Raw genomic sequence first — 15,619 nt, 5'->3', positions numbered from 1 at the left:
TATGAATCGTTAAAGCGCCGTCTACCTGTTGCATTCACGACTACAAGTACCTGAATTCCAGTTTCATCCAAAATCCTTTAGGAGAATGAAAGACTAATTAGGTTTCTGGTTCGAGACTTTACCGTTATATTCTTAGCATATTCGTACTCGTAAATAGAAATTTTCTTAAATATTTATTTAAACTTTACTTATTATACGTAATAAGTTTTTTCACTTTCTGGTATACTTAATATGTGTATTCTTGTTGTGTTGTGTCTTGCCTCGGTCATTTTCTGACACCTAACAATTCATGTCCTGGAAATGTAATTTTGAGTAAGTTTTAAGAAAACAGAATGGCTTTTTTATGTCCAGTACGTATTCGGCGGGGAAAGAAAAAGAAACGTGAGTAGAAAATGTCAAATATTACCTCAAAAAAATTCGTATTTATAAAAGTTTAAGTTGTTTTAAAATGTAGATATAAAGTACATACTTTTTTTTAACATTTTTGTAGTAAAATTGTGTATAATTATTTAAGTTTAAAGTTTTTAAGGAAACATTGTTAAAAAGCTTATATACTGCTATCAATTTTTTGTGCTAGAACATACACTAAAATGCATTTCACACTTTACGTGTAATTTGAAAAGATAAACATTAAATAAATACGTTTATGTTACAGATATCTATACAGTACAAAATTTATAATTATTATAATTTATTTTTAATTATTGAAAATATTATTTTTAGAACATTAAAATATTTGAATATTAAGAAAACTTAATTATGATATTATTATGTTAAATAAAATATAAATATAGAATACATTTAAACAAATTAGAAACCAAATTTTCTTTAGTATACTAAACTAATATTTGCATATAATTAGAGTAGTGTCTAAATTATTTGAAATTATAATGCATACAAAACATTGAATTTTTATTTATTCAAAAAACAGTGTTACTTATATTCTAAGAACTTATACAAGTAAGATAATACATTATTATTACTTAGATTTAAAATTATATTTAAATATGAAACCAAAATTTAAAAGCATAAATAACATAAATTAATTACATGTAAAATAAAGTATTTAATACAAGTCGCTCAAATAACTTTCATATATTTAGAGGTAATAAGAAATGTTATGAATAATCTTTTATTTTTGGGTGAGAGTGTTCAGGATGCTACAAGGTGACAATCATATTTTAAATAAAATTTCATATATTTATATTTATGTTTATACTTTAAACAATTTGGGATTTAGATTTATTTTAAATTCTTATTTTAACTAATGAATAATTAATAGTCGTATATAAGTTAACAAAATATGTTATGTAAACATATCTCATATATAAAATGAAAAAGTAATTCAATCATGTACATCCTTAAATTATTTATGATACAGCTGGAGTACATAATTTTAATTTGGAGAAAGATTGTGTTGGGGCAGGAGGTACAGGTTTGGGTTTAGGAACTAAGGTACCATTACCTCCTGGTCGTATAACAGGAAGTGCTAGTATTGAAACTTTAGTCAGAGTAGGTATTGAAAAAGAAAATGGACTTTCACCAGATAGTAAAATGGTCATTGTTCATGACTTTACACCTTGTGTTGATGATGAACTTCAAGTAAAACGTGGCCAGGTTAGCAACTTTTTATTTCATATTTTGAATGATATTAAAAAGATGTAAATAACCCATTGTATGTTTGTTTCCATTCTATCTTCTTGTATTTGCTTTAGATTTATGAATACTATGTATTTAAATTATTTTTCAACTTTAATTTCATCCTGTTTGATGTTGAATGTAAAATGCATTTTTTGATGGTGTTGTTTTGTTTATGTTTTGCATGTTTTAGGTTGTAAATGTTTTATATAGAGAGAATGATTGGGTGTATGTAATAGCAGCTGATACACGTATGGAAGGCTTTGTACCACATTCGTATTGTGCACCTTACACATCACAGCTTGCTGAATTAACACTTGCTACTCTAATGAACAATGTGAAAAAAAAACTACCAAGGTCTAATGAGACTGATTGTGATTTTGCTGGTACAGGTCGTTTACAAACAGTAGATGCACAACAAACTGACACTGGATCAGCATCAGATTGTGAAAGTTATGCTCGTAATGTTACTACTGCTGATGTAAATGTTAATCGATCTAATATTACACAGTCTCAAAATTCTATTCAAACTATATCCTCTCAGGCAGATGTACATCCTTTTTTTAAGGTGCGTATATAAACATTTTAATTTTACTACATATATTTTCTTTTAAGTAAATATTTTATTAAACAATTATTGAAGTATTTATTACATAAAATACAGTATAATATATTTATAATATGCATTACAGGATCCATCAGCTGGAAGATACATTGTACTTTATACTTTTGTGGCTAGAGATGAAAATGATGTTAGTGTAGAAAGAGGAGAATTTGTAACTGTTCTCAATCGAGATGATCCTGATTGGTTTTGGGTACTTAGACATTGTGATGGTAATGAAGGATTTGTGCCATCTGGATTTGTGTATCCAGGACACGTTCTTCATTCTTATGCAACAACAACTACTGCAACTACCACTACTACTACTACAGCTACAACATCTACAGAAACACATAGTTTAGGTTGGATTTACTTTCTATCATGATAAATAATAATTTAATAAGTTCAGGTTGTACTTATGGTTTTATTAGAAATATCTTTTTGAATTATGAGATTAGAAAAATATATTTTCTTCAAATATGAGAGGTATGCAGATATTTGAAACATATTAAAATCCCAATAAAATATTGGACATTACTCAGTCCTCAAAATGTTTGGTAGCCACACATCTCTACCGAAATATCCATTAGAAGTCAACTTATACAGTTTCATTTAATTTGTTACTTTTTAATATAATATTTAATTAAAAGGAAATATTTAATTTAAAGGAAAAGGCAGTAACACCATGCTAGGAAATGAATCATTACAACAAAAGGGTTTGCGAGATTTTCGTGATGAAACAAATGGTACAGAATTAGTTGTACTTTATGATTACAAGGCGCAGGCGCCAGATGATTTATCTGTGAGGAGAGCTGATTGGATATATGCAGATTTGGGAAACCAAACAGTAGATGGTTGGCTGTGGGCTTATGCACCTAAAACTCGCAAATATGGTTTTATTCCAAAGGCATATGCCCGCCCCCCTGCAATGACAAGCTTATGATACAAACTATAATCTTGTATATCTCGCATTGTATGCGTATATTCAAATAACAAAGTACTTTTATATAATACTGCATTTTAAACAATATCAAAAAGTGTAAAGATATGAGAAGTACACTTTTCTCTGTGTAAGTATTTATACTACACTGCTAATAGAATTGAAATTTTATTTTATATATCTACACATTTTTATAGTATATTTAATGTACAGTAACATTAACATTAAGTGTAGCACAATCAGATGTAATGTGATTAAGGAGACCTCCATGCAGAACTATACAATCACCTGTTGAAAAAATATCTTGAGGACACTGAGCTGTTCTTAATGAGTTCACTGGACCTGTGTACGTCAGGGAACGTAAGCCTTCACTGTCAATCTTATCCACAGCCTGTTGTGGAAATGGCCCATTTTTTATTATATGCATATCATTTATCATGTACATAGACATAACCACTTGTCTAATTGAATGTTCTTAATGAAATAATATACCTGAATACTACATAGAAGTTTCTCTGCCGTATTTCCAATGTCCAATCCAGCAACCCAAGCAATAATGATGTCTTTTTCACGAAAGTTTTTTTTATTATTTAGTTTTTCAGCAGACACATATTGATCTTTACAATGTAGCCGAGCAGCTAACACTGGTAATGGTAAACGATTTCGGAATTTTGGGTTGATTTGATTACCATTAAATACTCTTGCAACAGGATCTCTTATTGTGAAGATTATGTTAATTGCATATGTTAAAAAAATAGAAACTAATTGTTAATATTTAACTGTAAACATTAAATTTTATTTTAAAACGCTTTCAGTTCCATTATGGGATAAAGAGTAGGAAAAGTTTGATATTAATTATTACAAATTTCTTTCTGGGATCACACTACATGTAAAATTCAATATATAAAGCAAATAAGTTCTAAACTTTGTTAACAAACTTATCAATTTATTTATTTTCTTTTACTTCATATTTAAAATAAAGAAATTGAATAAAACGTTGCTATTTATTTCATTTCATATCTTTTGTATATCCATCTATAAGAACTAATAATTTTAGAAACTTTATTATTCAATATTAAAAGAATATTGGTAATATTCGTTTAATAATACAATAAAAAATTCATATAGAAAATTAAAGTCTTACCACATGTAATGGTGTGTTAATACAATTTAATATATTTAAGAATATAAAGAAGAATAGTAATTTTATTTTATTGTAATAAAATTATAATTTCGTATAATTATGTATACTCACGAAAGTTTACCGGAAACTAAAAGGAGAGCCAGGCATAGACTGGAATCCGAAGATAAAGCATTAAAACTCACAATGAGAGTACTCTTAATACCTGGTTCTACATTCAAAATGGGTACTTCTGGATGATCAAAGATGAAATGATGAGTTAATGCTGAAAAAGCTACATTTATTGCACAATCAATTCGTGGACAACGAATTGGTCTACGAGAACATTCCGAAGTAATTTGACCATTAATTTTAGCTTCGGATATAAACGAATCCGGATTTCCCTTTTGAAATAAATTACAACAACTATATTGTTGTCTTTGTTTACTATTAAATTTGCTCCTTTCTTCTCGAATATTACTTTGATCTTTAATTTGTTCATAATCAAGTCTTTCTTCAGAATCATGAATATTATAACAACCCAAAACATTTTTTTCAATATTAGGTACTATGGTCAAATGATTTTGATTCCAAGATTTAACATATGATTGCTCAACATGAAGGGGTATACATTGCTGTACACGTTGATGATGCTTAATATAGTATTCTGGTTGACGTTGTGGAACCTGTTTTTTCTTTGACTGTGTACATGTGGAATTCAAACTTGTGTTGCTTCCTCGCAATAAACTTACATTTGATTGTTGAAATTGTGCATGACAAAGAATGCAACCTTGATCTGTAACATATCAAGTTAAAAATAATGACATCTAAAATTTATGTTTCTTGTTTCTTTGAGCCTACATAGGCTGATTTACTTCATTTAGATTTTAAAAAGTCTAGGAAATATTATAGTATTGATAAAATCCATTGGATAATAAAGTTTTAATTGTATATGACATTTTACAAAAAAATTTATTTTAAAAGCATAAAACTTGTTATTTTAATAGAATTGTACTATAAGAAGAATATAGTTGTAAAAGACATTATAAAAGTGTACATAAATTAACCTGATGGAATTATGAAATGCTGCATACAACGTTGACACAAGGCATGTCCTTCAGAGCAAGGAACATTTAGATTAAGATTAGAATTTATGTTTCCGAGAGTAAGATGACAAATAGCACAAAGTCCAAACATTGTGTTTGTTTGCGATGGCAGTACTTCTTCACCTTGATTCTTGTTTTCTTCTTTTCTTTCTTTTTCATCATTCATTCTAATCCTAAAATGTTTTTCCCCTTGTATCCTTCTTTTGCCACTTAGTCCTTTTGACTCTGCTTGCTAAAAGAATTCTATCAAGCTATTGTTACATTCAACCAAATTATTGTTTTTAATTATTGATCTGCAATCAATAATAAAATTTTTCTTTTAATTGGAATAAAATTCAAATATTACTTGTTTTTTCTGTTTTCTTTTTTAACATTTAGATTAAACTTAAGTTTTGTAATTTTATTGTGTCAAATAATAATTAAAATCAATTATACCACAAAATTAAAAATATAAATAAATTAAAAAAAAATTTAATTAACATTTATTCTTAATGCTTTTGTTCCACAATGTTTTTTAATTTCTTATATAACTGACTATACTACAAAACATTCTTATTGAAATTTATGCATTAAAAAAGGGTGATTTCCTAAATTGTAAATGTATTACAAAATAATTTGTTTCTTTTTTAAAACAAATTTCCAATGGAGAAATATTAAAGTCTGTCTATTCACAATTCTGAATCTTGTATCGCTTGAATACTCAATCACATGCCTCGTTTTGAGTTGTTATCAGGTTGCAGTGTACTTTGTTAAGTTGTTGACTTTCTTTTTCCATTTCTTTTTGTTGATACTTGGGTCAGCTTGTATATCTCTCTGATCGATAACTTTCCGTGTTTCATTAAAATATGTATTTATTGCACCAAAATATATAAATTTTGTCCCAACTATTGTTAATGTAACTTAAATATCTTTTGGAATATGAATTATGCTATTGAAGACATCATCAATTTTCCAATTCCTTCTATAATTTTGTTCAAAACATAAAATCATTATCTTATTATAATAAAATACATTTTTGTAGTACTGGGAAAGCAATGGCAATTCATTTTTAGATCTATAGTTCTACTACAGCTACATTGTATAAGTTTTGTTATATCTCTATTGATTAAATGTGTGCCACCAATGTGTTTATTTATAGAAAAGAAAATTAAAATAAAATCTTAGTTAAAAAGATTTAATATGTTTACATAAAGGTATGAAAATGACAGTGAGAAGTTAATAAACGTTATAAACAAATAGCTACCAGAATTAAAAGTATTGCCAAATATAACATCAACTTCAATTGGTCACAAATTATTTTTGTCAAAGTTCTCAACTTCCACAATTCCAATAGTGTTATGAATAATTTCCAGTCTAATATTTTAAGTAAAATTTTGGAATAAAATAGATGCGGTTTTGCAAACGGTCCGTTATCAAAATTCTTATATTTTTGATTCGCTATAATTTATTTAACAATGTTTTACATCCATCAACGAGATAAACTTTGATACGTATGATTTGTCAATTACATTTGAGGAACCATTTTGACGTCTATTTTTTTTTGTCATTTTCCGATACCTTCAAATATTTGAAAACTTTTTAAAAAGATATTTGATATTTTATTTTCATTTTTATAATAGTTTTATTATTTATGTCTTTCATGTTTGAGTTTTGATAAATTTGTAAAATGAATAATTCAATAATTACGAAGAATTTGTATCGATTATTTTATTTACCGTGCTTATGATTATAATGCTCAAATTAAAAAATAATTTTATTTTTAATTTGAGCATTATAGGCAAAGTTCAGATTTACAAAATTCTTATGGTTAAGACGTAAATTTATTTTTATATTTATATTACATAATCAAATTTATTAAAAAATTACTTTTGTTAATGTATGTATGTAACATACATTCTTTCATTTATCCCCAACTGAGGAGTAAGTAAACATAACAAATTAAAAAAAAATTAAATATTAGGAAAAATACGGTAAATCGTAAAAACAGCTTGCTATATTGCTCACTTGCATATTATTTGCAAAAAGAACTTCGAGATAATCGTTTATATAAATATGCAATTTCTCTGTGATAAGTTGCTATTGTAAAAAATAATTCCACTAATACAGGTAAGTAATAGAAAAAAAATTGTAACGTATTATATTTGGCTTACAGATAATAATTATCTCGACATATTCTTTCACATATAATATATTATAGTTACTTTCCTTGCTTATATCCCATCCTTTTAAAATGTAAACAATTGCATAATTATTTTTTTTCTACTAATTTCTTAAATATTACAGAATATTACATTAAAATGATAGAAATAATTGGTTTAACAATGAAAACAGATTGCAATAATTGCTCATTTTAAATAATCATTTACTTAAATCTTTTTTTATACGTTTCAATACTTCATATACAAATATTATCAAAATTTGTAAATCTAAATTTCTTCTCCAAACAAATAAATTGTTTATTAAAAACAAAGTTATATATTATAAATAAAGTGTATTACTAAATTTTATATTTTATTACTTTGTATACTTTGTATCAATTTGCAGGAACAACAATATGATAATACAGTCCATTTAGAAGCTATTAAAACAAATAACTTAAATATAAATCACTAGAGATAAAATATCATAATGTATTTGCAATAACTTAACCATTAGTGTGATAAAGAATTTGAACAAGAATAGTACCTTAGAGTAGCAAATATACATGATAAATAATAACAAAATCAACTTCAACTGGATTTCTTTGATGTTTCAAAATACTACAAGTTTATCATTATATGAAATTTAAGTTTAGTGGTTATGTTTTTATAAAAGTTATACTTATCAGCTTTCTACTTAAAGAGTCTTCTAAAAAACTCATTTTTCAGTCTTAAATTTACAGATTGAAAATAAAACGTTACTAAATAGAAACGTTGAAAATGCAATTTGAATTAATTTTCATTTTTAATTCTGTATAATAAAATTGAATGATATTGTACAATAAATTTTCTTTTTGAAGTAACATATAGATTGCCATTTTAGTATTTCTTAATATTAATGTATTAGAAAAAAAAAAGAAAATAAAAAATTAATATTATTACAAGCAACCTATTCAATGATTAATATAATATTGTATGTAATATAAAATGAGTAATATGTACAAAATTATTATTATTAAAATAGTCATGTTTAGTATACAACAACCATATGTATCTTTATACTCATAAATATAATTAAGATAAGCATTTTTAATGCAAATTTTAATATTTATCAATTTCAATAAAATTTTATAATTGAGTTTAATAAATTGTTCATTAAGCAAGTAGCTTGATAAATGAAGTATTCCTGAAAGATAGGAGACACTAAAATTTTCATAGCAAAGATAAATGTTTACTAACATAAAATATTTTTACATTAAATTTGTAACATAATAATATGAGTAATAACATTTAAAAAATTACACAACTGCAAAAAAAGATTTCAAAAAGTTTATAAAACGTTTTAACAAACAGATTAATTTTTATATTACCATTTAAACTATAATATAGTAGCACTAATTAATGAGAAGTGAAGAGTGGTACAAATAACTTGTTAATAACAAAATATTCTGACAATGCAGTTTCAATATAATATGCTCTAAAAATTTAATAGGCCTCACTAAAAGTATTATATTTTATACACATAAAGTGTCATAATGTAGATTTCTATAATGAGAACACATGACTGGCAAGAACATTACCCAGTTAACAAAGTGTACTGGAAATAAACAATAATAGCTTACTTTGATTTTGTAATATCTAAAATTGATTTAAAACAAGTACAAAATGCAAGTACTTGCTAAGTATGATTATAAACATGCAAAGTTTTTGGTATAATAAGGTCATTTTCTTTTTACAGATACCATTTCACGTAAGTTCTTATTATCACCTATGTGCAAACTGACACAAAATTACAAACACAATTACACCTAAGACAAAATACGTAAATTGTACATATTTAATACTAATACAACAGGATTATTGAATAATTTCATTGTTTGATTTATTTATTTCTTTTATCAATAAAAGATAGTATACTTTGATATAAAATTTATATCTATTTGGCAGGAAACATGTATAATGAATACTATTTAGTTCTCATTCCACTAAAAGAAGTAGCATAACACTTGTTTGCAAAACTAAATGTAAACAATATCCGTTCATATGATAATGTTTAAATTTGTTAAAAACTTTGACATATTAAGTTTATCATATAATATATCACATCTTTCCTATATGATCATACTTTTTTTTCCTTATCTTGAAATTCTTAGAAATAAATTGTCCTTCAAGTTTCCCAATCTTCCTGTACTTACAGTTTTTGTATTACCCAAGTATATATTATCTACTAACATAAAATTTCGTTTGTCACCTAAATTAATCATGCTATAACTCTTGCCTTTACTATTTGCTAATAAATTTTTTTTTTCAAACAACGATAGCAATGGTAGTTCTTTAATATTTAATGGCTCTTTTGTTAGTTTTTTAATAGTAGAACATTTACTAGAAGCATCGGCTAACTGTTTACTCTGAGAGTTTTCACTTGGCAAACTCGTTACATGTTTTAATTTTACCGATGAACTGGTATTAAGTAAAAAGTGTGTAGAATTAGATCTAAACGATTCTTTTACTGGTTCTATTTCTTTTTTCAATTGCGAATTTAACTTGCTGTAAGTATTCAATTGTGCAGAAAAAAATTTCTTCGTGGTATTTAGGCCACTATTACAAGCTTTATTCATTGTATATAATTCTTTGTTGTACTTTGAATTCGTGATTTGTTTATCAAATTCAAGATTATCAGTCTTAATATCTAAAATATCATCCAAACTTGGATATTTTTCTATAGAACTGCTATCACGAATCAAAGATAAATTAATATCGCTGTTGCTTTGAGATTTATTATTAAAGCCAAACATGGAGACTTTATGTGGCACATATTTTGTCGTAATTTCTACATTATCAGCAGATGATTCTAAATTGAATCCCTTCATTTTTGTAGGACTATTATTTAAGGACTTTGATGTCCTATTTTGAAAATTAATTTTACATTGATTTAATACTACTGTATTTGATTCTCCAATATTTGTCATTAAAGACATATTTCTTAATGAATTCTCTGAGACTTTAAAATTCTTTAACAATTTTTGAAACTGATTTAAATTATGCATAGAAAATTGTTTACTTTGTAAAAAATTACAACTTAATTCTGGCATAAAATTGTTTGATTTAACATTTTCTTCATCGTAAAAACGTAAATTGGATATATTTTCGCTCATACTGTCATGATCATGCACAGAATTTTCAAGAGATACATTATTTAGTTTTTTTATATTAACTTGCATTTCTAACTCCCATTGGGAAGACGTTGTTTCACTTCCATCAACTGACCTTTTTCCGAGATGTTCATTATCTTCTTGTAATTGACAAGCATTCTGTAACACCATAAGTTGCAGAATATAGATGGTATATTAATGTTATTATTAAAACAAAAAATATCAAATATTTTACTAACATTATATTCATGAATTCTATCATATTCATTAAGTTGATTATTCGTAATGTCTTTTATTCTATTGTTATTTAATTGATTAAATTCTGTCTCATAATTTAAAGTTTTCTGTGGACTAACTAATTCTGCACCAACACCTGGTTCTCGAGGTCCATTAGCTATAAAATCTAAAACCAAGAAAATTTTTAATTAAAAATGAACAGACCTAACTTGTCAATTATTGTTCATTCAGGAAATATTGGTTAATAAAAATACCATAATCTCGACGTTGTTGATGTATTTGATTACTAATTTCTTCTAGTCTACGAAGACTTGTAGCATAATTAGTTTTTGCATCTCGTATTGCTTTTTGTAAACATTCAACCCTTTCTTTTTGTGTTGCTAACATTTGATCACACTGAGCTTTAACTTCGAAATAAGGTTGCGCTTTTATTTTAGAACGACGGTGCTTTTCTTCTAGTTCTAATAATCTTTTTTTAGCATCATGAGCGAGTACTGCCCTTCTATAATGTTCTCGACCACATTCTGTTTTCTGATTTTCTGCATCCATAACCTAGATGAAAATATTTAACATATTCAAAGTATTTTTTGAGTGTGCCTATGTTCATTCAAAATAATCACTTCAATATTTCATATGGTATATTTTGATCTATTTCATAACAAAATATAGTAACATATTCTGTAAACAACTTACTTTAATAGTTGCATGATTTAACATATCTTGCCATGCTTGATCAAAATTCCATTCATGCTGATGGGACATAAATCGGCTTTCAGCTAAAGCTACAGTTTCCTTTGCTGCTGCATGAATTTCACTTGCTCTTTGAAATAATTGAGCTTGCTGTTGACATTGTACCTACTCAACAAATTTTATATAATTGTTTTTTAAAATTTCAAAAATTGTTGAGATTTTTTCTTACCTGTGCTTGACGTGCTACTTCATCTGCTTCATAATAACATCTTGCTTTTTCAACACAATTATTTCCTACTTTATTTAAAATTTCTTTTAACCGTTTTGTAGTCTCAGACAATAATTGTCTGAAAGCAGTATGAGCTTCCTAAATAATAAATAATCTATATTGTAATAATTTTATAAATTATAATACCTTATAAAACATACAGAATATTGTAAATATTAACTAAGGCTAACTGTATAGTATATAAAATTGCACATTTTCTTATTAAACATTTTAAAATGTGAATACCATTATTTACAGTAAGTTAAAGGTTTTGATGAAATTTGGTACTCGAAGACAGAATGATGTTAATACATAAATATTTCATTGCAATTACTAATTTTATTGTAAATCATTTTTATAAATGATTATAATTGTAATGAAAAACAGTTTTTCTATGATAATTATTGAATATATTTATCTTTTAACTCAATATCTTTTACAACTATGCTATGACATATTAAAACTTTGTTTTAGAAAAATAAAAATTAAAATGCATAATATTTACATAAATAATATTAGAATATAATTTATGTATGACACAGGCACATAATTCTCATTTATAAAAGCATACTAATACAACTTACATCTAATTCAGTTTCAAGTTTATTTATATCGTCTGTTGCATCATTCAAATTCTCCAACTCAATCTAAAAGTAAGAAATTCATTATTAAGTTTTAGTAAGGAAATGTAAAATGAACCTTAGTAAAAGATTTGTACATGGAAAAATTAGCGTAAAATAATATCATCACACTTTTTAAGAAACTTCATCAATCTCCTTGTGAGATTGATTCATTTGAAACACAACGTGAAGATTCAAGAAGACACGGGTCTATTTCAACTCCTGTTAAGGAAGTTCGCATCTTACGGGTAATTGAAGAAAACTCAAGAACAAGTGTGAGAAGAATTTCAGCAGCAGTAGGAATGAATGATCTCAACCTTCTATGTAGAGAATTCTTCATAATTAGTTGTTGTACCTATACTATGTGAATTGGTCTCATGGATCTTCCAAACACTTAATTTAAATACTTTTAATTTTTAATTATACTTTTCAGTAATAAATAGTAAACAAAGTCAAGGATTTTTATAAAATTCTCTCATACTAAAATGCAAAGCATATGGAAATGGAAAAAGGATACATGGAAAATGTTTTACAAATATTAACAGAATCAATCAAAACAGAAAATTGTTTGTAATTCTGAGAATACTACTTTTGCAATTCATATTTATCAAGATTTTTCTCCACCATTTAGCGAGTACTATCTGTTGTGAAAGTGCTAAACTCTTTTTTTAACCCTTGTAAACACCCTATATACAGCATAAACTAGCCAGGCCATTTGGTTTCAAAATTCTTATATTTATAGCATCCTCAAATTTATATTAGAAAGAGTTGTTTTTAATATACCAAGAATATTTGAAAGATAAATGGCTTATGCCTTTTTTAATTTCTTAAAGTATTTAGTTGTACATGATATATATGAACCTTTATTTTTATAGCTGTGTAAGTCCAAATTTTTTTGCTTCATAATTTAAGAATTGACATTTGAATCAATTCAAAAATATTAATAAATGCTTATTTTGCCTTTACAATTTCAGACATATGCAAATTTATCATTTTTACAATGCAAACAATGCAAACAATGCATTAACTGTACATGGATTTATACCATTTCCAAAATAAACATATATATAATTTCATTTAACAGTTATACTTCTATTGATTAATTCATAGCAAACCAAAAGATTTTGACTATAGATTATTTAAAAATCGATCAAATAGGGTTAAATAAAATTTCAACCAAATGTAGTTTAATCTCAAAATTTATATAATATATCGTAAAACTAAAACTATATTTCTCTATTTCCATATTTTATATTTCTTACCATTGCATTTATAATAATGTGATATTATCATTTAACATTATACAAATAGATGCATGCAGAATGGGACAACTAAATATTTTTGAACAATTATTAATATAAAAGTATATTATTAGGCAAAAGTTGACATGTTTTACAGAACACTTTTTTTTAAAGGCATCAATTATAGTTTAAGATCTCCAAGTTTATGATTCACTATTGGCACAATTTTAAGGACTGAAATGAATCGTACTTTTTTAAATTGAAATTAAAATATTGGCAAAAAAATTATGTAATATTATCTTACATACTTATATTACTATTTTAAAGAGTATCAATTAGCTACAAATAATATTAGAAAATAAAAATATATGATAAAAGACAAACCTTGGTAATACAAATTTTTAATAATTATTATGTCAAATATAAAATAGAATCTGTTATTTTTATCTGTTCATTAAAATTTTGTACGTTAATATAATTAAAATAGAATACAAATGAAAGAAAAAAATTGCTAAACATTGATTGTACACGTTACTCATAAAGCTAAATGCAATATAGTAAACAATTAACTTGGAACTTTCATTTTAAAAAAATTTAATTTATTTATTAAATTTTTACATTTTAGATTTGTTAAGTTATTTGTGTATTATATCTACAAATCGAAAATTTATAAAGAAAAAGAAGTGAAAGCAAAGTAGAACATGGTACCAGGCTGTATTAGGCATTACGATCGCGTTCAGTAATTACATTTATTTACACATATAACCTACTACACTACGCATTTCTTGCAACATACACTTTCAAATATAGTAACTATGGTAAAAAGAATACCTGTCATTAAAAATAATTACCTGTATGCGAGGATCTAAAGATCCATCGGCATTATCCGTAACATCCATGCTTTAATTTCTGACATTTAATTGAAGTTAATTCATAACCACAAATGTTGACTTAATGTGATTATTATATATATGATTAATCGAATAATGAAAGATACATACATACATAACTTTTAACACGTAAAATTATTTGCCATCGTTTACATTTCAAAAAGGTATAACGACAAACAATTATGCATCATATTAACATGGATCCTTGCGAACACTACTAAACTGAACTATTGTAGACAGTAGTATAGAGTAAGATAGAATCATATGTGCTATATCAATATTCCCCACCACAGGAAGTAACAAGGATCATCCATCTCTCTTTATCATAATATTTCTCAAAATGACACTGCATGAGTAACATTCTGTCGCTTAATTTATTTTTATTATTTGTGTATTATCGCTACTCATATCTAAATGTTGGTCTAATCTCAAAATTTAAAAACAATTATATTTTGTCAGTTACATATTATATACATAGACCGTTCTATAAGAAGATGAAATACCATTTAAACAAAGCTTGTCATGTGACTATAATTTCATTGGTTCGTTATCTCGATACACGCTCGAGCCAGAGATGCGTAGATCTGACAAAATTCTATTGCAGTATATTTCTATATACAAATTAAGGAGCATTAATTGCCATTTGAAGAAAATGCGGTATTATAGGATGTCAAACGTATTCTCTTCTTCTGTATGACATTTGCTCAGTTAATCTCAATCTTGCGTGCCAATGCGTGTGAAGCGTAATAGCTATGAAACATAGTACTCAAATCGGGCATTCAAGATAAATAGCGCCATATTGAATTTCCCCCACTACGGGGGAAAGTTAAGAATTCTTAATTCTATTGCCATTCAATATTTGAAAAACTTTTATACTATTCTAATAGTTAATTAATAATACAGTTTATATAGAAAAAGAGTTTAACAAATTGTTAGACAGAAATGACAGTTATATGAATCTAAAGAAACTTTTAATAT

At 26.0% G+C, this 15,619-nt stretch overlaps 3 protein-coding genes across 6 annotated transcripts; 1 reads left to right on the top strand and 2 right to left on the bottom strand.

The window, feature by feature from the left end:
* Positions 1-26: 26 nt before the first annotated feature.
* LOC143153743 (SH3 domain-containing protein Dlish-like) lies at positions 27-4,073 on the top strand. 3 transcript variants are annotated; one of them, XR_012993912.1, is made up of 6 exons: positions 27-381; positions 1,382-1,617; positions 1,832-2,206; positions 2,331-2,601; positions 2,908-3,309; positions 3,414-4,070. XR_012993912.1 is itself a non-coding variant. In XM_076325240.1 (5 exons), exons 1-5 carry the CDS (start codon positions 333-335, stop codon positions 3,180-3,182), a joined length of 1,206 nt encoding a protein of 401 aa, XP_076181355.1. In that variant the 5' UTR covers positions 27-332; the 3' UTR covers positions 3,183-4,073. The 3 variants fall into 3 exon arrangements, 1 of the variants encoding a protein (XP_076181355.1); XR_012993911.1 differs by having other exon boundaries at positions 3,409-4,070; XM_076325240.1 differs by having other exon boundaries at positions 2,908-4,073.
* Positions 2,329-9,241, bottom strand: LOC143153633 (uncharacterized). Its single transcript, XM_076325053.1, is given in 13 exon segments — positions 2,329-3,570; positions 3,672-3,894; positions 4,435-5,095; positions 5,367-5,698; positions 6,151-6,289; positions 7,556-7,627; positions 7,924-7,999; positions 8,110-8,164; positions 8,546-8,777; positions 8,846-8,849; positions 8,966-9,020; positions 9,124-9,140; positions 9,206-9,241. Coding segments are annotated over 13 exon segments (2,091 nt in total). The 3' UTR covers positions 2,329-3,381.
* Positions 9,015-15,583, bottom strand: LOC143153742 (uncharacterized). Of its 2 annotated transcripts, XM_076325239.1 has the most exons (8): positions 14,753-15,583; positions 14,603-14,660; positions 12,475-12,537; positions 11,852-11,989; positions 11,626-11,787; positions 11,187-11,484; positions 10,935-11,098; positions 9,015-10,854 (listed from the first exon to the last, which is right to left on the bottom strand). In XM_076325239.1, the coding sequence occupies exons 2-8, from the start codon at positions 14,648-14,650 to the stop codon at positions 9,679-9,681; spliced, it is 2,049 nt and encodes a 682-aa protein (XP_076181354.1). In that variant the 5' UTR covers positions 14,651-14,660; positions 14,753-15,583; the 3' UTR covers positions 9,015-9,678. The 2 variants fall into 2 exon arrangements, with proteins under 2 accessions (XP_076181354.1, XP_076181353.1); XM_076325238.1 differs by having other exon boundaries at positions 9,016-10,854; positions 14,603-15,582.
* Between the last annotated feature and the right edge of the window lie 36 nt (positions 15,584-15,619).

Source organism: Ptiloglossa arizonensis, chromosome 13 (genome assembly GCF_051014685.1).
Source record: "Ptiloglossa arizonensis isolate GNS036 chromosome 13, iyPtiAriz1_principal, whole genome shotgun sequence".
Classification (NCBI taxonomy): domain Eukaryota; kingdom Metazoa; phylum Arthropoda; class Insecta; order Hymenoptera; family Colletidae; genus Ptiloglossa; species Ptiloglossa arizonensis.
Note: the sequence above shows the minus strand (reverse complement) of the source record. Positions and strands in the feature narration are given on the sequence as shown.